The 23,401-nt window shown below is 30.6% G+C and overlaps 1 protein-coding gene across 26 annotated transcripts in view; it reads left to right on the top strand.

Annotated features, from left to right (window-relative positions):
• Positions 1–23,401, top strand: part of LOC107443630 (uncharacterized) — a 143,060-nt gene that overhangs the window by 60,347 nt on the left and 59,312 nt on the right. For all 26 annotated transcript variants that reach the window (XM_087155901.1, XM_087155900.1, XM_087155910.1 and 23 more), the window contains 3 exons: positions 6,043–6,111; positions 11,934–11,996; positions 23,024–23,146. In XM_087155901.1, the coding sequence (XP_087012027.1) occupies positions 6,043–6,111; positions 11,934–11,996; positions 23,024–23,146 (255 nt within the window). The remainder of the gene's footprint in view (positions 1–6,042; positions 6,112–11,933; positions 11,997–23,023; positions 23,147–23,401) is intronic.

Here is a 23,401-nt window from a genome sequence, read left to right on the forward strand (position 1 = left end):
CGTGTTGGAGTGGTTTAGGCTACCTGATTACAGAAAAATTGCAGAAAAGCATATGAATACTGTTTAAAGCTTAATGAAACTGGTAGGCTTGAAGAATACACTGTCTTCAATAAATGGAGTGATGAAGGCATAATTGAGGAAATCAAAGATGAGAAAGATTTAAGCGTTCGCTATCTCCATCACTGACCGCTGTTTAAGGATAATAGCACAGCCACTAAAGTTAGGCTTGTAGTTGATACTTTAGCACATTTGAAGAGTAAGTCATCACTGAATGCATGTCTTGAAGCAGGTCCTAATTTGACTGAGCTTGTCCCTTTACTGAATCGTTTTAGAATATTTACAATTAGAGTGACATTAGAGATTGAGAAATCATTTATCAAGATTGAAATCAGAGAAAAGGCTAGGAATTACCTGAGGTTTCTATGGAAAACCCATGAAAACATAATGAAGATTTACAGGCATCATAAAGTGGTATTTTGAATCAGGTGCAAAACCTTTCTTTTGGCAGCACTTTGGACCACCACGCTGAAAACTCTCCTGATGTTCTCTTAGATACTGCACAAATTTAACTCATTCTATTTAGATACTTTTGTCTGTACTTAGAAGAACATTGATGAAACTAATAAATTTATTATTATATCAAAAATGTTGATGTCCTCTGGTAAGTTCAATTTACGAGATTGGCTAATCTAAAATTCCTGAATGGTTCTGAGAGCCAAATTGTGCCTCCCATAGGCCTGAATTGCAATATACAGGATGATACTCTATCTTGCAGTTTTAATTACCCATTGGTGGAGGATCTGATTCTTAGAAAAGTCAATGACATTCTATCACTCTCTTAGCACAAAGTATATTTGACCCACTTGGCATCTCTTCTTCAGTGATCATCCTTCCAAAGTTTATGCTTACAGAAACTTGAAACCTTGGATAAAAATGGGATAATATTTTCTCCAAAGATTTTTCTAGAAGATTTTTAAATTGGTTTAAAAAAATACAGCACCTGAAAAACGTAACAATTGCACGTCTTGAACTGTTGGCATGTTGTATTGGATCTAGATGGGAACAAGTATAATTGAAGATATTAAACTGGAATATTTGAAAGTCTTATATTGGACTAATTCATTGACTGCACTCAACCGGATAAAAAGAGATTCTCCATGGGGAACTTTTGTGTGGAATCGAGTCAAAGAAATGCATGTTCTTACAGATGTCAATCAGGGGAGATATATTTCTGGTAAATTGAATACAGCGGACTTTTCTTTCATAGGATGTACAACTGAACAATTCATTCACCTCAAATGAGAGGAGGGTCCTTCATGGGCGTATGACACAGAAGAAAATTGACCGCAATACGCAAAAGTAACAAATGAAGATCTGCTAAATGCTGAGAAGAGAAAAACTACTTTCCACTAGCAATTAATGTGAAAAAACTAACGAGGAATTAATGAAGAAACTAATTCTGGATGACTGCAGATGTTCGGTATTTGATAATGGGATTCCCATGTCTTGTAAAATATCACGATGTAAATTCAATGCTTCTCTTTCTTTTTATTCTTGCATGTTCTTGGTTAAAAAAAAATCACTATGTCCATTCAAAGTTTTTCTTTCTGAACGTCTAGTTCTGCAATTGCTTTCTATATCTCAACAAAATGATGTGTAGACGTGATTGACCAGATGAGAAGGAAATATACTGTCAAAGCTTTTTCACATAGTTTTTTTAAATAACATTTTGGATTATGCGGCTACCAATGCTTGGATTTTATACGAAGCTGTAATTGGAAAATCTATTAGTAGGCCAAGGCTTAATTGAAGAATTGCGAAAAAAGTTTATTCTTTTCTGACAGAAAAAGGTAACACATGTGAACTATTGAAAACAATAATACCCACAAGCTGATACCCCCAAGCTAAGTGTAAATGAGTTTGATGCCACAGTTCAAAATGTGAAGATGAAATTCAAAATGTTTGTTCAAATTATGAAGCACCCCTTTGTGGTTAAAGTACAAAGCTTACTATTTTGTGCAGAGTGCATATGATAAATTGGATTAAAAAAATCTGTGAAACTAGTAAATAAGGGGTATTTCTTTTAATATTTCTTTAGTAGAAATTACATCTAAATTTATTTAAATAAGATATTCCATTTCCCCCCTTTATAATTAAAAAGTAGGAGCTATATTTTAAACAAAAAAAAGGTTAATTTACTTAATTGGAATAACTTTTTCATTTATATGATTTTCTAAAAAAAAAAGCTATTTCTGTTTATTTATACAAGATATTATATACATATATGATGTTAATATGATATTAATGGATTATATATGATATTAATGGAGTGGGTATAAATGTAATTGATACCCACTCCTTGGTTCTAGGTATATTCTAAATCCTGCCGTTCTTGTGTTAAGTTGTAGTATAAAAGTAAAGCCATTCCCTAGTGCAGCCAAAAAAATTTTTTTATAGCATTAAAATTTCACCAAAAAATATTTATAAATATAGTTTGGCTGTACTACCTCATCAGTAGCAATGAGTTTGTAATTTATATTCCAGATTTATATAAACAATTATTACATGAATTCATTGTGACTTTTGGCATTTGACGTGTGAGATGCACTGGGCCTGATTATTATCGTCTAGGCCCAATAGCCCTAGGCCTAGGGCCCACAATTTCTGAGGGACCTCAAAATTAGGAAAAAAACCTCTCAATATTACTGTTTCTTTTAAATACTGAAAGAAACAGTTTTTCTTAAAAGATGCATTTCAAAAAATGCAAATTTTACAGCTGAATTTTAATTGGTGCAATTTTTATGCAAACAGCTTGAACAAATGCAACGAGAATGCACATTCGCTAAGTCTCTTATAAATGATGAGTGCCAACAAGAGTTATAAGCTTATTCCTAACAAGTATGTAAAGCTGTAGACGGAGAGCTACAATCTTAGATGTTGATGTTTTAAATTGATTTTCACACTTCTGTAGTATTAAAATTTTAATTTTCTTGATTGTTTTGGAATGATGAAACCTAGTTTTCAATCTGGTTGCACAGAAATAAAGAAAAAGGCTTTAAATGATGAAGCCTACAAAAAAATATGAGCAATTCTTTATCAAGATATTTCTCTGCAGATAAAGTATAGCCACCTGTTTCCAATGAAGCTGCTCTCATCGAGTACTTGATTAAATTTTTTGTTCGAGAGTTTCAATAGAATCCATTGAGAGTTTTAAATTTATCAATATTTTGAATATAACTTTTTCATTGAATATTAATTTTTTAAAACGTGTTATATCTAAATAAGTTATTATTTAAATGTGTTTGTGAATTTTTTTTGGAGGAGATATAATTTTGGATCTTTTGGTAATTTTTACAGTATTAAAATGTATTTTTTATTAAAAATTCGAATAAATAACCGTAATATTTTAGAATACATGCTGAACTACTCGTTAAGTCGTTTAATGTAAGTGGGCTAGTTTTGTGTTGGTTTAAGTACTAAATAAAAAATAATTGAAGCTTACAATGAAAAATATTTCAGCTAATCAATGACTTATAGCTAAAATCATTGATTTCAATTGTTTGCGGTCTTCAAACTATTTTTATTTTGACATAACATTGTTTTATATTTTGCTTTAATTCAAAGATGCGTAAACTTTATTTTAGAAAAATAGTCTTCAATTGTCTGCTATCAAAATTTCTTAGAATGTTCTTCTTGAATCTTTCAATAGATTCTTTTTTATTGTTAGGACTGCTCTTCAGTAATTTTATTTCAAAATATTTTGTAAGGGGCCTGGAATATTTGGTGGGCCTTGGGCCTGAATTTGTCTTAATCGTTCCCTGGAGATGCACCTAGCCTGTCAAGTAGTATTCTGAAGTCTACCATGATGTAATTAAAAGAAAAACGTTATAATAAACGATATATAGGAAGGAAATATGTAGAAGGGAGATTTAATATTTCAAACTGAAATTATTTTTAAATACAGTGGAAAGTCGCGTATCCGGAATCGGCGGGACTTTCCGAAGGCGTATATTTGATTTTTCCGTATAATTGACCTCCAAGGTAAACAAAGCTTAAAATGATCTGAATCTAAGAAGCAGAAAACAAATAAACATTATTTTTCGGGAAATAATGTTTTAGTATAAGAATGATATCTAATCAATCATAAACAAAATATTAGAAAAAAAATAATTATTGCTATTTTAAAAATAAATATAGAAAACGAAAAAAATTCACAGTTATGAAAATATTAATTGCTCTCTCCGCCATTTGAACTAGAACGATTCAAGCAAGAAGGGGAAATTCCCATCATTCATTAAGGTGAGTAGGTGGAGAAGAAAAATTCATTTCCTCCTTACTTGTCATTCAAGTTGAGGGCGGGGTAGTGACAAATTCTTATTTTCTCTCCCATCATTGGCTATCAATCAAGCATAAAGGCATGGCATGGTGATTGGGTTCTCTTTATTTTTTCTTGTGTGACTAAAGGGGATTCCCCCTCCACTTTAACATTTGCTGTGTTTACCCTTTTTCACAGTATTTCTTCTTCCCCTGACGCTCAAATAAAAAGGTTCCAGGAAATGCCTCTTTTACTAGCCAGCTGCATAGGAAAGAAGGGGGAGGGAGGGGACTCAGTTGTGCTCTTTTGAAAACAAATCCCCCCCCTTTCCTGCATTCCAGAGGAGGAGCCTCATGGTCTTAGTAGATCTTCCGTTCTTTTTTTCTGTTGATTTATGGGTTCAATGCATAGATCTCTAGAAGCTGAGAAGGAGAAAAACCTGTCAAAAGACTTCTTTTTTTTTTTTTTTTTTTTAAAGGAGAGGGGAAGATGAAGAAATGTTTGTTTATTTTGATTGTTAAAAAGTGTCCGGGACCCTTCCGGAAAAGGGACGTCCGGATATGGGACGTTACACTGTATATGCTATCTGTTAATCTTTTATATGATTGTGCTGTATATCTGCAAAATGTAGATACTTTATATTTTATGAGAAGTTTTGGTAAGTTTTTCTCATCATTGCCATTATGACAAAGTATTTCTAAAATGATTGGAATTGTAATAAGCATTAACTTTCAAAATAAATGTATTATTTTTGGTAGTTTTTGACTTTACAATTAATGGTTATTTTTCCTTGTTTATTTCTTTCCCAGTATTTTTCGCAGTTTTATCTCATATATATATATATATATATATATATACAGTGGAGCATCGTCTATATGACGATCACTTATACGACGTTTACATTTATACGACGTTTTAGTGTGTTCCCAAATCATTCCTATTCATTTTAATGTAAACATATATCGTTTATACGACGCACAGAATCGGTTATACGTCGGTTTTTAGATTTTGTTCACGTTTATTTAATTTTTTATTTCTTCTTGTGTATTTTAAAAAAGGGTGGAATTTGCCAACATGAATGATACAGAAAAGGGTGCCAACAAGAATGCTTGGATAACGAACGTAATTTTTACTAGATGACTGAAAAAACTAGACAATGTTATGAGGAGGCAAAAACGAAACATTGCTATTCATCGACCAATGTTATTTTTCTTTGGTTATTTGCAATTTTTCTTTGGTTATTTGTTTGTTTTGCTTTGTCTAATTTAGAAATTTATGTAAATCAACACGTTAAACATTAAAATTAACTGAAAACAAAGCTAGTTTCAGTTTTAGAAGTAAAAATCGATTATACGACGTTACCGTTTATACGACGTTTTTCGGTGGTCCCTTCGGCGTCGTATAAACGATGCTCCACTGTATATATATATATATATATATATATGTATATATCTCAAAGAGTTAAATTCATTTGTTTCCAATTTCAAGTGCTACTGAAATTTAAAAATGTTCTGATTGTAATTGTTAGTTCACTACCACTAAGAAAAACATTCCTTAAAATGTTCAAATATTAACCAGCTGTGATTATTGATTTGCAATTTTTTGAATACTTCTTGAGTCTGATTTAGGCAAAATGTTATGTTTTATTATGCATTAAGCTTTATAAAACTTACTTTAAACTTATCTTTTTTATATTTTAATCCCTGTTATTTTTAATTCCATTTTAGAAAAAATATGCTGTTGGTGAGGATGACTTCAATACATTTGATAAAGCTGATGTATTTTCAATTGAAGAAGTAAGGATTTAGTAATTTCTTTTCAAACTGTCTAGTTTGAAAAATAATTTTGTTTTTTCCCATCAGAATATTTAATCCTAATTTTTCGCAGCTAACTTCATACCTAATCTGTGAGCATATATTTTGACATCTGATATCGGGAGACTTGTTGGGGAAAGTAGGGGTCATAACTGTCCTGAGATGTGTTAGGATTAGACCAAAGTGTAGAATATATGTTTCAGTAAACTTTCGATTTCAAATTAAAAAAAAACTATACAAGCAAAGTTCCATTATATATTTTAATTAGCCAATGTTTTGTAACTCTTTTGTGTAGGTTAAAAATAAAAAATTGAGTATTATCTCTTGTTTTAAAATATTCTTATTATTTGCTTTTATTTGCATGCTTTAAAATAAATGACTGACTAAAAGTTATTAGTACGACCTCGAAAATCCGGACTTCTGAAATCCGGAAATCTCTAAAATCCGGACTCATACGTCCAGTTCGTCAGAAAAAATTTTCAAAAGAAAAAGTTTAACAAAAATAGCTTAAAATAAAAATTTTAATGCAATAGTGCAAAACCACAGCTCTTCTCCAACAATGAAGCAGTAGATGAAGAGGTAGGAGTGGGGAGTGAATGAAAGCTCATAACTGATATGGAAATTCCAGTCATTCTTATCAGCTCTGTATATATAACACAGAATATAAAGGGGAATCCCCTCCTCCTGAAGGGGAATCCCACAACTCTTCTCCAACAATAAAGAAGTAGATGAAGAGGTAGAGGTGGGGAGTGAATGAAAGCTCATAGCTGATAAGGAAATTCCAGTCATTCTTATCAGCTCTGTATAGATAACAAAGAATATAAAGGGAAATCCCCTCCTCCTGAAGGGGAATCCCACAACTCTTCTCCAACAATGAAGCAGTAGATGAAAAGGTAGGGGTGGGGAGTGAATGAAAGCTCATAGCTGATAGGGAAATTCCTGTCATTCTTTACAGCTCTGTATAGATAACAAAGAATATAAAGGGGAATCCCCTCCTCCAACAATGAAGCAGTAGATGAAGAGGTAGGGGTGGGGAGTGAATGAAAGCTCATAGCTGATAAGGAAATTCCAGTCAATCTTATCAGCTCTGTATAGTTAACAAAGAATATAAAGGGGAATACCCTCCTCCTAAAGGGGAATCCCCTCAGGAGGAGGAATTCTTCTACCACTTTGTTTTTCCTCCTTGTGAAGAAGTAAAACTGGTTCTTTCTTAACCTTGAAGCTTAGGAGGCGGGGACAAGTTCTTTCATCCCCCAACAAAAAAAGGATTAGTATCAGCTGTTACAGTCTAGTCTAGAAGCATCTGTTTCAACGATAAGTTGAAATTCAGCTCGCGTTTTAAGCCTATATTTTTAGTTTTAATTGCTAATATTATGTTATCTAAACGATCGATTACAGGGAAAAATGACGAAAGTTTGATTTTTAATGTCTTTTATTTATTATTTAAAGAGTATATTTATGTTAAAATTGACGTCGAAGGTCTACACACGCGCGTTTAATCGCGAAATCGGCCTGGCAACTTCGAAAGTTTGATAATTCTATCAATTTAAGTAAGGTATCTAAAATCCGGAAATTTCGGAAATCCGGACCTTCCAAACCCCCCAGCAGTCCGGATTTTCGAGGTTGGTATATGGAATATATGTTATATTGAATATTGTAATATATACTTGTTAACTGCTTTGAAATCTTTAAAATGAACTAATGAGGTGAGGGCGGGTAGGTTGTATGGGAAGGTACTTAGTCTTCCTACAGTGTGCAATTTTGGACGAATGAATGCATAGCAAATTGACGACATTATAACATTTAATATCTACAGTTATTTACTGATAAATATATAATTACAAACATAATTGATTCCAGCTATAAATACATTATTGTTAAGAATTATCTACATTCATTATTTCTTAAATATCAAACATCAGGATTGTAAGTAAAGTTGCATTTTTCTTTCAATATACAGTTTTCTTTCAATATGCAGCACAGTACCCCCCCCCCCTTAGTGAGTTGAACGATGAAGAACTTCATGTGTAACGAGTTGGAATATGGATTGTGCATCTAGATCTTGTCACTTGAAATGGGCTGATAAGCTTCACTCTTTTGTCTCCAATGCCTTGCTCTGTTGCAGTTTTAGAAATTGTTGACGATGAAACAGGACCGAAATTCTTTTGAACCAGTACAGGTGTTTCTAAATTCATTCCAGATTCTGTAGAAATATCCAATAAATAGGGTTTTGTCAAATCTATAAATATGTAAATTTTTTTTTGCTTCATTTCAACCTTGAAAATTTTGTCAGTTCTCATTAAAACTTTATATGGTCCATGGTATGGTAAATGCTTGAATATAAATGGTTTCTGCTTTGAGTGATGATAAAATAGAACAGGCTTTAATTTTTCTAGGATGCTTTTTAAATTCTTCATAAATTCTTATTGTGCCTCAATATTTGATTTTTCCAAAAAATCACATGGTAGTTTAATATTTTCCCTTATAAGAATTCTCCTGGGATGGCTTGACAATCATCTCGCAAGGTTGTGTGTTAACTAAATAGATCAAGCAGAATAATCGGAAGTGTCTTTATCCAGCTGGGATTTTTATGGCACATTATGCTTGCTTTCAAAGTACGATGCGAACGTTTTACACAGCCATTAGCTTGTGGATGATATGTTGTAGTTCTATTTCTTTTAAATCCAAAAAATTTGAAAGTTCTTTGAACAATTGAGACTCAGATTGAGTACCCTCATCAGTTGTGATTACTATTGGAATACTGTAGAGAATGATCAAATTCTTCAATAGAGCACCAGAAACTTTCTGCTTGAATATTAGGTCAAGGAATGACTTTTGCCTATCGTGCTTAGCGATCAATTAGCGTAAGGCAATATCAAAATCCTTTTGAAGATGGCAAGGGACCATCAGATCTAGATCAATTTCTTGAAACTGTTGGCTAACGATAGGATATTCTTGTAACATAGTATAAACATGTTTAGAAATGCTAGATTTCTGACATTTCAAACAACTTTTGGTCCAATCACAAATGACAAATTGATTGTCAAATGAATTTTGATGTAACTAATTGAACAGTCACTTTAATTCTAGGATGTGAGAGATTGTGCATACTTTGAAACACTTCTTTTCAGAAGTTGATTGGAATAAATGGCCTTGCAATTTTTGTGGAAGTATTACATCATGAATATTTAAAGCCAAAAATTGGAATTAGCTCAAATTTTAATGAAGAGTTTGGAGATCTCATTAGTTCTTTTAACTCATCATTAACTTTTTGAGCTTTAGCTAAAGATTCAAAATCAATTTCAATAAAATTCTTATTTATTCCAGTTTTGATTGTGCGTCAGACATAACAGGACAATGTTCTTCTTTTCCTGTTATGTGTTAAATTGATAGAGTGAATTGGCAAATATACTCCAAATGCCTTTGTTGTCATGGTGATGCTCTCTCTAAATTTTGTCAAAATGCATACACCAGTGGCGTGTGATCAATGAATAATGTAAATTCTTGACCCTTTAACAAATATTGGAAATGCTAAATAGATGAATATTCAACAAGCAGATCTCGATCATAGGTGCTATTATTCTTTTGTGTTGGTGTCAGTCTAACAGAAAAGATTTAAGATAATTTATTGAGATGTAAAACTGCATATTTATATTTATTTAGGAAAATAAGACCATTTCAAAATAAAACATTATAATAGGTTAAATAAATTTTAATATTTTGTATAGAAGTAAAATAAGAAGACAGTATTTTTTTTAAAAGAGTTAAAAGAGGTGGTTAAGAAAAGAACCTTTTTCTAAAAATAAATAAAATATAAAGGCAGTGTTTTTTAAGGGATGGCTTCTTATTTCTACAAAAAGGGAAAGGAGGGTGCATTTATAGGGATCAAAGGACAGGCAAGAAGAGCCACTCTTCTAAAAACGCTTAGGGAGAGCATTGCTGACATGGTACTCAACTTAAGGAAACTTACCTTACCCTTACCAATACCCTTAAACAACTTTAAGGGTATTTTTACTTTTTATAAGAAATTTGCAAAAGAGTAGATAAATATTTCAAATGTTTTGTAAACAATACTTTTAAGGTTCTGGTATGATAAAGTAAAATAACCAAATTCTTAGAGATAGCATTAAATAATTTGTTAAGCTGTATAAAAATGTTCTTAATAAATAGAGTTACTAATGTAAGAAAAAAAAATACTATCATCAGCTCTGGCTTCTTTATGAAGCAAAATGGTATCAGAATAAATTTTTAGGCCCATGGCAGGCAAACATCTGATGAGAAGCACATTTTAATTTGTGAAGTGAGAGGAATGATAATGTGTGGGGGGAAACCGCAGAAGATTCGCGAAAAACATTAGTAAAAGAGCTTATTATTTTGAGTTATAAAGAGGAAAAAGATCTAGGAAAGGTAAGCATTTGCTATTTATTTGTTTAATTGTTTATCGTAATTGTTTATCATTATTTATTTGTTTATCATAAATTTACTGCATCAAAACAATTCATAATATGTATTGAAAATATGGTGTATGCTATTGTTTAAAAAATGAGAAAGATCTGAGTGTACAATGTGCAGGAAAATAAACGGACCACCCTGAATAACTTTTGATCTTATAATACGATATTCTTGTTCTAGAATTCACATTTAATAGTTCGAAAAAAGTTGCTTTAAATATGCTAGTTAATTAGTGCAAAAAATTTTCTAGATTACGAAATTATACATAAAAACGAATTTTCTCTGAATAAACAGATTTGGATTCATGACCCACAAAATAGAGAAGGTGGAGTAACCGCAATCTGGGAAATATGGTCCAAATAGTTTGCTTATGAGGGTGGTCCATATTATTAATATCTTAATATTAATTTTACTTTTTGTTTATTTTGCCATATCTGAGGAAATTATTAAGCGAATCGAAAAAATTTTGCACACAATAGTAACATTTTTTTATCCAGAGATACTTCCCATGCATAAAATAACTTTTAGTAAATATTTATTATTTTTTATTTAATGATAGTAAAAAAAAACTTTTGAATTGTAACGAATACTAATTTTTACATAGTTTTATAGAATGTAATTTTGTATGAGAAAGTGTGAAATTTAAAAAAAAAATTTCTAATAGTTCCTGAGAAATTGAATTTTAAATATACAACTTTTTTAAAATTCGAGTTCTCAAGAACTATTCACAAATTTTGCTCAAATTTTGTATTTTGTCATGTAAAATTAACACTTTTGAAAATGACGTAAAAAATTGCATACCTTACAATTCAAAAGGTTTTCGACAATAAATAAGAAAAGTAATAAAAATTATGAATATTAACTGAAGTTATTTTTTGCATGGAATTATCTTTGGATAAATAAATTTTACAATTGTGTTCAAAAATGTTTCAATTCTCTTAACAATTTCTTGATAGAGCAAAATACACAAAAAGTGAAATTAACATTAAAGGGTTCAAACTTTGGTACTCTTTCCTGATCTAACTCTTAGGACCTTATTTCCTAGATTGAGGTTACCTCCTATATTCTGAAAGTCAAAAATATGAATCTATCATAAAAAATGTATGTTTATTCAGATAAAGTACATTTTGTGTCTGGTTTTGAAACTTCAAATATCATCTGCACTAACTAGTTCATTGTATATTTGAAATCACCCCCTCGACCCATTAAAATTGAGTGCTGGAACACGAAGATCCAATTATTGGATCAAAAGCTATTTAGGGTGGTCTGTTTATTTTTCTGTATATAAATATAAATAATTTATTGATTAAATGATAATTCATACGAATTTTATTTTTTAATTTTAATTTCAGGTTGATTTTTCTATAATGCAAAGCAAAGTGTGCGACTTTCATTGTGTGGATGAAGAATCAAAGGTGCATAACTTTTTAATTTATAACCTTTTTCTTTTTAAAATTAATTATGCAATCTAGATTTACTCATGAGTTTTAGTTTAAGGGATATTTGTTTCAATTTATTATTATTCAATTTAGCCTAAATGCATGTTAACCTAATTCTGTCTTTTAGCCTAAATAGAGGTTACATGTTATTCAAGGGTTTTCATGTTGAATGTTTTTTTCTAATAATAATGAGACTACAGTTGAGTATTATCTATATGCATTCCATAAAGCATGTACTAAATATCTTTTTTATAATGTTAACAGTAAGGAGTGGTATCCAAACACAGCCTTAGAAAATTTTGAGAGTAGAACCAGTTGTGAAGCAAAAAAATTCTTATACACATCTGATCAATTTTTATCAGTACTAGTGTTAAACTGATAAAATTTGTCTGTGGATGATTTTATAAGGTACATCAAAATGTACAGTGCACAAAATAAAAAGATATCACCCGGAATAACTTTCTTTCTAATGATTAGATTTTCATTCATTTAAGTGTCACTCATAATGGTTTCAAGGGTCACCTCAAATATGCTGATTAATTAGTGTTAATTATCCAATCCAGTCCATTTTTTCTGCAATGTAAGCTCAGTGAATAGTGATAATCATTTATCTATTGCAAACAGTGAGGAGTCAGCTTTAGAAGTTTAAAGAGAATACATTTTACTTTAATATGATTTTTCTTTAAATTCCATTTTCCAACAACCTTTTTTTATGATCTTATTCTATATTGAAAAGAAAAAAAACTCCTAAAATTTTTTTTTGAATATTTCAACTTTAAATAATATGTAAATTTAAAATATGTAATAAAAAATAGACAATGTTTGAACCTATTTTGTAAAAATGCAGCAAGAGTTTCAGGTTTATTATTCAGTGATTGGAGTAAAGAAATGTATAGATTTAGCTATTATTTTTATCTTGATTACTATTAAGAAATAAATTAATAAGATGAAAAAAAATTGAAAAACAATCTAATTATTAATTTAATATATTCAAATCATTTTCAAATGAAAGAGCTATAAATTTCCAAACTTTCTGGTAATCATGTTAAATTCTGTTTTTTGGTCAAAAAATAAGTTCAGTTTTGAAATCTTTTTTGAGTGGCACCCATGTTAGTATCAATTCCTCATATTAATGAAGTAAAAAAAAATTAAAAGAACACTTCTTCTTCTTCCTAATCCCCCAAATTAGCAGGGCTAAACAATGTCCATGGAATTCATGACCCGGAGGAAGTCGGCCACCAAAAGTGGGTTTTCTAGAATGTTCCTCTTGTCCAGTCCAAGACAGTCCAGGATATGTTGGGGAGAAGCCTGCATGTTGTGGCACCTAAGTCAGTTTGGGAAGATTTTAACACTACTCTCGAAAGAAAGAGACTTAAGGTGGCTGCTGGTAAGTGCCGTCTGATCTTTGCGCTAGCACCGAATGTTGAGTGCACCTCCTGGACGGGTGCTCTGGTACCAGTGATGTTTGGGGGGTACGAGCCAGGAAACATTGTCTTCTTTTTTCTTTTTCGATGCCAGTTCCATGAAGGTGAGTGAATTTGGACTCATCAAAGTTTATTCTGTCCCCTCCTTAGCCAGAGTGTCAGCGATATCATTGCCCAGAACCCCAATGTGAGAAGGGATCCTCTGGAGGTGGACTTCAAGCAGTCGTGACAGGATTTTAAGTTTGTGCAGGATTGAAGATCCTGTTTTGTCTCACACCTTCCTCCAATGCGATAAGTACTGTATGGAACTGAGACTGTCAGAGAGTATCCAGATATTATTGTGATCCTGTAATGTTAGAAGAGAATCCAGGGCAGTATCAATAACAATGAGTTCACTTCTTAAAACTGAGCAGTAATCAGGATTCCTTTTGGTGAAGTTAAAGGAGTAATTATTTGATTTAATGTAGACACCGCTGCCAGATGATGTGACCGTCTTGCTTCCGTCTGTGTACACCAGTATTGAGTGTTTGGGGATAGTATTTATAATCTCCAAAGCAAGTTGTTTAAGCAATACCGGGTGATCCAATTTCTTGTTAACTTGTGATGAAAGGTGTTGATGGAAGTCATTCAGTTGGGTCTATAAATTGTTTATTAAGGCTATGCTCAACATTTCCAGCAAGAACGTTGTTAACTACGGCCTGGCTAAATGGGCTATTCTTCTTTAGTCTTTAGTTGCTGCTCCACCTTAGTAGATAATCTGCTGTTCTGTTTTGGTGTCCAAGGCTAGAGAGCTTATTAAAAAAAACACAAATGATGTCAGATTAAAAGTTCTAGTATTCAAGTTTTAAAATCTTGAATAATTTATTAATTGATTAAAATTTTATTTTCAAACAAGATTAAAAAGAAAACAATCTTTGCTTTTTGGTCAGAAATCAGACCAAAAGACAGGGATGTGATTCTTCTGCTAATTAATGGAATTTCGGGAATATCAAGATAGTTAATTCGCTGATTTCCAGAAAACAATAATTTATATTCCGACGAAATTTTCTCGAATATCTGCTAATCTAAAATTTAAATTTCCTTACCATTTAAAATCAAGTTAACGAGACATTTATTCCGCCTTTACCAGCATTCTTTCCACACACCCCAAGTTTCACTCACATGTTCACAACTTCGGATAAACTTTGAGGACACAAGACAGAGAAAAATTTCTATAACTTCGGCTGGAAATGAATGAACTACTCAGAAATTTTTAAATTTTTTTTTTTAACTTTGTATTTTCTTTGGTACCAATTTTATTGAAAACTCCAACTTGTAGCAGAAGAATTCTTTAATCAATGTGATATATTTGCCCTCTTTTTTTGTTTTTTCCGCTTGATATTTTAAAAGGCTGATGATATTATGATATGTGAAACTCGTATTTCTAATGTGAGTATAAGCTATTTGTCACGTTAATTTTATAGTTTCTACAATTAATTTTTGGTTATGATCAAGATTGATTTCGCTTAAAAATTTTGAAATTAATAATTTTAAAAATTTTGATATTTTCAATATAGTATTTTTATTACAATACGTGTGTCACGAAATGTTCATTTAATGAACCCCTTTTCGATGCATCCAATTCGTATGATATCATATATTCATACATGTGGTATTATCATCAGTCTTTTTATCAGTGATTACTGCAGATTTCACAGTTTTAAAAGCCTCTTTTATATATTTTTATTTGCTGATGACTTGTACAGTTTGAATAATGATTAATATGTAATTTTTTTCAATGTATACATTCTTGTATGTGTTGATAATGAAAAAATTTATTGGACAAATAAAATTTTCGTTCTCTCTTCAAATTTCATAAATGTCACTTTTGTGCATAAAAATGATAGTCTTTTATTTATTTTCGATTACAAAAAAATAAAAAATTAAGAACTAAAAGGAAAAAATTAGAGAAAAAAATTTCAGATAATTTCTTCTTCCAGCAATCACATGTCTAAAAAAGTGTCTGTTGCCCAGAAACTTCGAAAAAATTTTCTGTTAACTATTAATAAGTAGACCTTTCCGAGTTATCATAAAATATTGAATGATGTCATTCAACATTTGTTTAAGTTCATTTTTTTTTCATTCTATTTTACTGTCTCAACTTGGTTCCTTAGCAACAGAGAAAAATTAAGTATTGCTGTCTTGAGTTAGTTTATGGTTCTCTTCATTTACTCTATTATCAAAGGAAATATTGCTTAACCATTTTTTTGAGACTATCGCTAAATATAAATAGCTTCCTAGTGTTCCAATTTATAAACAATTATTTAGAAATTTTGTCTTTCCTCCTTATTTTGAGAATCAGTGATCCCAATATGTAATGCAATATGTAAAGAAAGAACGTGTTTATTCAGAAAGAGTGCATTTTTATGTTTCATTTCGTAACTTAAATAATAGTTAGCCTTATTTAATTAGATGATTTATGATCATCCCCAAAAACCATAAAGATTGATACTTAGTTCATGAAAATTCTATCATTAGAAAGTTCTGTGTGATAACTTTTTCATTTGGCACACTATACAGTAAGTGTTCCAATATTTAAAGAAATGTAAGTTAGTAATGTGTAGCTTTGATAAATGTGCCAAATCATACCCTAGTATAAAAACAGTTAAAGCTCTCACAAGTATCTCTTCAATCCCGCAATGGAATTTAATATCACCATGAAAACAAATTGAAAGATAAGGCTTTCTGCATTCTTATTCATTCTAAATCTGTCAATTCTTTCTGTCTCTGTTGACCCTATGGGTAGTTTTGTTACCTTCTGAGCTTCTCATTTTGCAGCATACACCATATAAAAATGAGGCAACTGCATCCGATTTTTTGTTACAAATTTTAAAGAATCTCACCTTGATGCAGGAAAAAGTAGTGGTCGGCTTTAGTTACTGTAGAGTTGTTTATAATAACCTGTAGAATGTATTAATTGTAGAATCTGGTGTCAAAATGAAATTGAACGATATATAAGCATTAAATTAATTAAACGTCGATAGGAAAATGAATGGAATATCAGTGAACAGAACAGAAGTGTTAAGTATAATAATGTGTTTGTGTCACACTAGTGTGATTGTATCTAGTGTTTTAACTTATAACAATTTACCTGAGTATAGATCATTATTAGCAGCTTTCTTCTCACGCAAGTAGAGTTAGGCCATTTGTAAAATGTTTTTTTTTCTCACTGCATCTATTCTAAACGCCTTCAGTATTATTTCATGGATCGTTTTTACATTTTCTATTAAATTGTTGCAAAACTTAGAGTTTATAGATAATTATTATTTACTTTGGGGCCTTAGGTTTAGAAGCAGTAGGTTCAACTAGTTATGCAGCTAGTTATGCTGCTGCAGCTTAGTATTTTTGATCTCTCTAAACAAGTATTGAAAAGTTGATTATCTCTTTGAATGCAACTGATGCTTTGTCGTACAATGTTTTGCACCTTTAAAATTTATGCTATTTCTGATATTTATTTACTTTATAAACATGTTTGACATCAGCTTTTTTGAATATGGAAGCTGTAGGTTGCTATTAATAGGTTACTTACGAGTCTTCCTTCACTGTTAGTACCCTAACAAATTTATAGAGAATTTCTTTGAAATCATATTTATTTTTGAATAACTTAGAGACTAGTTTCTTGCACATTAGAGCAACCAAGGTTGATCGTGAACTCAGCTACGATTTGACCATTATATTGATAGCAAAAGAGCTATTTAAATTGTTTCCTGGGTGCAAGAAATGTATTAAAGCTTTGTTTAGCATTTATATTGTTGTTATTAAAGGGTTTCCAACTACAAAGTTTATTCCTTTTTTGTATTCAAAACTTTTATGAAATGTTTAAAAGTATATTCCTTTTAATTTTTTATTAAGTTTGTGTGTCAAATGTGCGTATGCACGTACAGTGTAATTATGAGTTGATGTAATATAAAGGGAAAATAAATTATTTTTACTTTATTATATTAGTATTTTATATATAAATTTTTTCTTACAATTAAGCATTTAAATAGTAAAGAAACTTATAAAGAGAAAAAAAATGAAGTTGCATTAATTATCTTTTAATTATCTGGTGTTGATCTGAAACTGTTTATCATAATTTTAGCATAATTTTGTTTGCTTAGAATGTATATTTTTGCTTTGGAGATGAGTTAGATCCGATAAGTTTTTATATATTTTGTTTTATTTAAATAACAAAATATATTTTCAGAAATGTGAAAATTCTAAAATTTATATTCTTGTCAACATTTTTTTTACCCTTTTTAGCTCATAAAATTAGTTTTATGTTATTTAATGTAGGAATTTTGCCAAAGAATATAGAAGTGAAGCTCTCATAGACTTAATCTAAAATAATTTCTTTTTTCTGTGAGATTCATGAACACTAGTAAAAGTAATTGCAATGAGTAAAGAGGGATGGAATCTGCTCTAGGCTGAATATGGGGAATAGTGAGTGAGAGAGATTAGTGACCAGCATCTGACATGTTTGCATAAAGATTTTTTAAAAATGTTTCTTTTTGCTTACGTTATTCATAGCCAACGTTATTCACATTTTCATTCATTTTGTTTCAATCAAAATGAAATTCAATCAAACTGAGTTCATTACATTACATTGCATTAGTGTTCTGTCTCTGATTAATTGAAATTTTTTTTTCTGTCATGAAGAAAAATCTGATAAGAACTATACCTAAATTGTGAATTGAACCTTTATAGTTTTACTCTTTTAGAACTTGACTATAAAAGTCTCTTTGAAATATCTACTCTCATCATTTCTCATTCATCATTCATTTACTGAAATTAATAACTTAAATTATTTTATTATAGATTCATTTCATGGTTCTGTGTTATTGTAAAAACTACAGAAACAAATTACTTACCAAACATATTTTGGTAGATAACATATATCTATAATGCGCTTTCTGTAATGGAACTCTTCCATTCATCAAGCATGAGTATGTTGAAAAAGGGGAAGATCTTTCAATTAGGGTAAATATTTAGATTTACCTCTTGATTGTCGAAACAATACGGTTGTGGTGTAAGTTTTGGCTTTCATGTATTTAAAAAAAATTGGGTATTAATGACTTTCAGCCTTGCTGATATAAGCAATAGGAAGGCAAGGTATGTAGAAAACTATAATTAATAAAAATAATGATCTTAAGTTATTTTTATCTTGGGTAAAGAAATTTCTTCCAATTGTCTATCTGGATTAATGTTTTGTTAAAAAGTGTTGTAACAAACTGCTTACCAATCATATTTTGGTAAACAATGTAAGATACTTTCGATAATAGATTATCTACAAATTGTGGAAATGTTGTGCTGTGAGTTTTTTTTTAAAAATTATATGTTCAGTTATAAGGGAAAAGTATTTCAGTGATTTTCAGTCTTAATTACATTGGTACTGGTAAGAGAAGGGTACGTAGAAATTATATAAAATTTTTTTGGTTGCTATTATTTTTTTTTGGATCCAGAAAGTCTAACTCTACTTAACTAAGGAATTAAGGTAAGGAATTTTCTTATGCAATTTTGAAGTTTATTGATTTAAATTACTGTTCTCTGTATATATTCTTAACTTCATTTGGATAATTGAAATCTATAGAAGACCTCTTGGTTTTTATGAAGGAAAAATTCTTCAGTTTTGTTGATAATAACTATGCCTATTAAGTACTTTACTCTTTTCACATTTCTGATGCAGAATGTGGTTTTTCCTAAACTAATAATATGCTATCAAAGAGCAGTTTGAACTACCCAAGTCAATAATAATTGGCTTATGATATGCTAAATGTGCGCTAAAAAGCATGGATATTAGGAAAAGCATGGATATTGCAAATTGGATATTAGGAAAATTTTTTGAGGAGTAGCAAATCAGGTAAAACTTTTTTCCAGTTGGAAAAAATAGTTTATCTTTATTTGTGCTTTCAAAGAATGTCTTTCAGTCTAATTTCATTTTAACTATGCGGTATTTAGATTTAAAGTTCTGTTATTCTGCTTTTAAAATTTCAACTTTAATATTACTCACAAATTGGAACTGAGCACAGTTGTAATTTTTTTTCTTACTGCTTTAAGTGATCATGAGCCATATTTTCTGTCTCAATGAAAATATGAGAAACAGTTCCTCAACCAACCCTAACATGAATGTAATTATTACAAGTTTAAAATAATAATGAAATAAATGCAACTTTAAATACTATAGTATTTAATAACATAATTATTAAAGGACAAAAATAACTTCTTAAAATCATTATGTACACTAATAATTTAATAGGTTACAAACAGCTCCCACCCTGGCAATTTCTTGTGAACTTGTTCTTAAGTCATAAGTTATAGTTAATGTCCTTTTGATGTATTAAGTATTATTTGTTGTGTTGTATGAAATATATATGTTACTGGAAATGACAACATTAATCTATCGGGACATTATATTTTGTTTTAGGGCCACTCAGCTTGGTTTTTTTTAATTAACAAAAACATTAGTTCTTCTTGATGCATCACTTTTAGCATTGATAAAATTTAAAAAAAAGTTTTTTTTAAAAATTAATGAAATTTTTAAAAAGGCATCACTGGCGGCTTAGCTAATGGGCAAAATTGGGAGAGTGTTTCTCCCCTATACACTATTTCCCTATCTAATAAGATGGGGAAACCGGTTTTGCTATGCGGAGAAGACTGCAGGTTAAATTACGACTTTTTACTTGCAGAACCGTCAGTGGTTTGAGTTAAAGAAGAAATGTATATGCTAAATTTTCTTCTCGACTGTACCAGACAACAAAAGTACTAGAAATAATTAAACTTATTGTTTATGCCTGAGAAAAATTTAATTTATTCAAATAGTAATTGTTAACTGGGCAAAAATTTGTTTACTGAGAAGCCACACAATGATGTCTATTTTTATGGATGCCATTCTTCAGTCCTGAGGACTGAAATCAGTCTTGAAAAAAGTTCCAGTTGATTGAATTTCATCCTCCAATTAATATGTATTTCCAATTTGTTTTTTAAATTAAATTTTAAAAATAAAAAAAAATTTTCTTATGAAAATGTAAAATTTTTTTCCTGTGTAAATAAATAAAATGGATTAAATTTTTTTCATAACATTGTTGTTTTTACTAATTCATACAAAAAAGACAAAATGATCAGCTCATGGACTCATGACTCACTACAATCAACAAATGGGTTTGACTGAACTTGTGTGTAAACAAAATTTGCCTTGTTAAATCTGAATCTGCTTGAGTTTGTAATTATTCTCGATATCTTGAGATGCTAAGAATTTAATACAAATTAATTTAATACTTGTGTATATGTGCATTGTAATTTAATGCTAAGAATTTAATACTTGTGTTTAATACTAAGATACAAAATTTAATTATTTTTAAAAAATTACCTCAGACAAAACCTTAATGATGAAGAGTTAATAGCAGATCAAGTTAATTGGTCAAAAAATAAGTTCAGTCTTGAAATTTTCTTTTTGAGTAGAACCCATGCTATTATGTAAATTGGTATTTTTTTCTTGCAACAAAATATTAATCTGACTAGAATTCTTTTTTTCCTCATAAAAATAGTAATCACAAGATCACATATGAATAAAAAGATATTTTTTCCATATGATGGTTGGTAGACCAAATTAATTGTTGGCCAAAAAGAAAGATAAATGCCATACATAACAAGTGTAGTCATACCATGTAAGAATAACCACATCACCCAAGGTTGATTTCCAGATTAAATCTTTACTCAAAATACAATTCCTTTTATGCTGTTGCCACAGGTTGTAAGTTTTATCTTTGAACCAATCAAAGTTGACTCACCCTTCCATCTTTCCAGCGGGTTGATAAAATGAGTATCAAGTGTGTTTTGAGACTAAACACTGGGGGTTCCATGTTCAGTTGACCACCTAACGGAAGCATCTTCTCATGAACCCGAAAAATGAGAGGGAAACAGTAGGTGTTGACCTTCCATGGGCTGTTGCACTACTGAATTTGTTGAGATACCAAATAAAAAATTGATATCAGTTCAATCAATCAGAAATCACAAAAAAAGAATTTTTCGGACTATGTTCCAGATAATAACAGGACATGAAAAACTTACCTATCATTATACAAAATTGGTTCATAGATATATTTTCTAAAAAGAAGAGTTTTTAAAAATACAGATTTATTTTATATTAATATTGTATCCAAATCTCTCTTATTCATACACTGATGAAAACAATAAAAGGGAAGGGGTAGCTTTAAGCAAATACAGACACCTTTGCTAAGGAAGTGATCTGTAACATTGTAAGACAGTGATGCTGTTATCACTTTTGTGTAGAGGTATCTCATTTGCTCACAGAGGATTGTAGTGAAAGGACATTTTGAATCTTTATAACTTAGCCCAATCATTGTTTTTTTTTAATTTTTTTTTTGTTTACCCATTTTTTGTTACCCTATAGGCAGTCAACTAGATGTTAGTTGGAAGACTCAAGGTGGGCTAATCACAAGCTACTAGGGAAATTGGAGTTTTTAGAAGTTGAAGAAACAGTTCACAGAGACAACAGTGGCCTGCCAACTTGGTCAAGGCTGCAAAAGGGCAATAACAACAACTTAAAAACGTTATTTGAGACTTCTAGCTAGAAGGGATAGGACTGTGATGGTGGCACAACTGCTTTTCAAGCTGTATAATGCAATAAAAGCATCCATTTCATGGATAACAATGGCCCTCAGACTTAATGCAGGTGGTCTGTATGCCAGACCCTTTATAGTCTGCATCCTTTTGACTGTGAACCACCCGAAAGATTGTCTATCATGGTGGCAAGTTCTCTTCAGTGATGAGTCACAATTCAGTCCGGAGACTCGAAACAATTTCTAATCTGCATATAATCTTGGAGGTGATATCTGCATTGTCCTATCATTGTTTGAAAGGACTACTATGGTTGAGGTGGTCTGGTGGTCTGAGCAGGCATTATGGCTGACTCGCGTACCAACATTCGTTTGTTCGATAGGTACACTGACTATTCATCTGTGCAGGGACAAGATCTCTGCACCCTATGTGAAACTTTTCCGTAGTGCATATGGATCAAATTTGTTGTTTTGCAATTCTTATTTTGGTATTCTGAGTAAATTCACCATTACTGAGAATACCTAGGCCAAAAGAATACTGAACCTTAGTCCCCGATCCTTTTATGAAACTAAGAGAAAAATTCTAAATGCACATGATTAGTAGTAAGACATATGCATAAACCTTTCTGAAATCCAGAGTCTGACATCAATTTTTAATTTTAATCCTCCAACTCCTTGAAAGACATGTTGTTTTTTTCTTCTTCACAAAAACAGAATCTTTGCAGAAGAATCTGACATTATTCAGAAAATTGAGAGTAAATTTTTCATAAATTCAGGATCTTTCACAAAAATCTAAGCATAAGAGATTATATTATGTAAAATAGATTATATAATATACATTTCATTACACTATTTATAAAAAACTGATATACTTTACTATTAAGTAAATAATATACTATTTACTCATACATTTTCTTTTTAATTGTTTTCTGTGTATACATTTTTTAATACGCTTTTAAATATTCTATATCTTTATTTTCTGCAGCCATCTATTGGAAGAGGCCACTATTATGAGTTCGACTTTAGTCCTACAATCGACATATCAAGTTTATATGAAGATTCAAGAGCGGAAAGACCAAGTTTCACCAAAGGCCAAAGAAAGGCCAAGGTTGGTTATTTTTGTGAAATTATTCAAGTAAAATCACAGTGAAAAAATTCTAATATTGAATAAATTATGAGAAGGTTATACATATAAAAAAATAACATTAGTATTTCCAATCTAACTTTTCAATTCAGAATGCAATAACTAAATTCAATAATAAAGAAATATGTTTCTGTGATGACCGTGATCAACATTTGTAACACTTCCTTTCATCTTATTATTAACTAAGACGTGATTCAGCTCAATTTGATTATTAATACG

The sequence above is a fragment of the Parasteatoda tepidariorum genome, chromosome 12, assembly GCF_982258835.1.
Source record: "Parasteatoda tepidariorum strain Cologne lab strain chromosome 12, Ptep-v5.0, whole genome shotgun sequence".
In the NCBI taxonomy this organism is placed as follows: domain Eukaryota; kingdom Metazoa; phylum Arthropoda; class Arachnida; order Araneae; family Theridiidae; genus Parasteatoda; species Parasteatoda tepidariorum.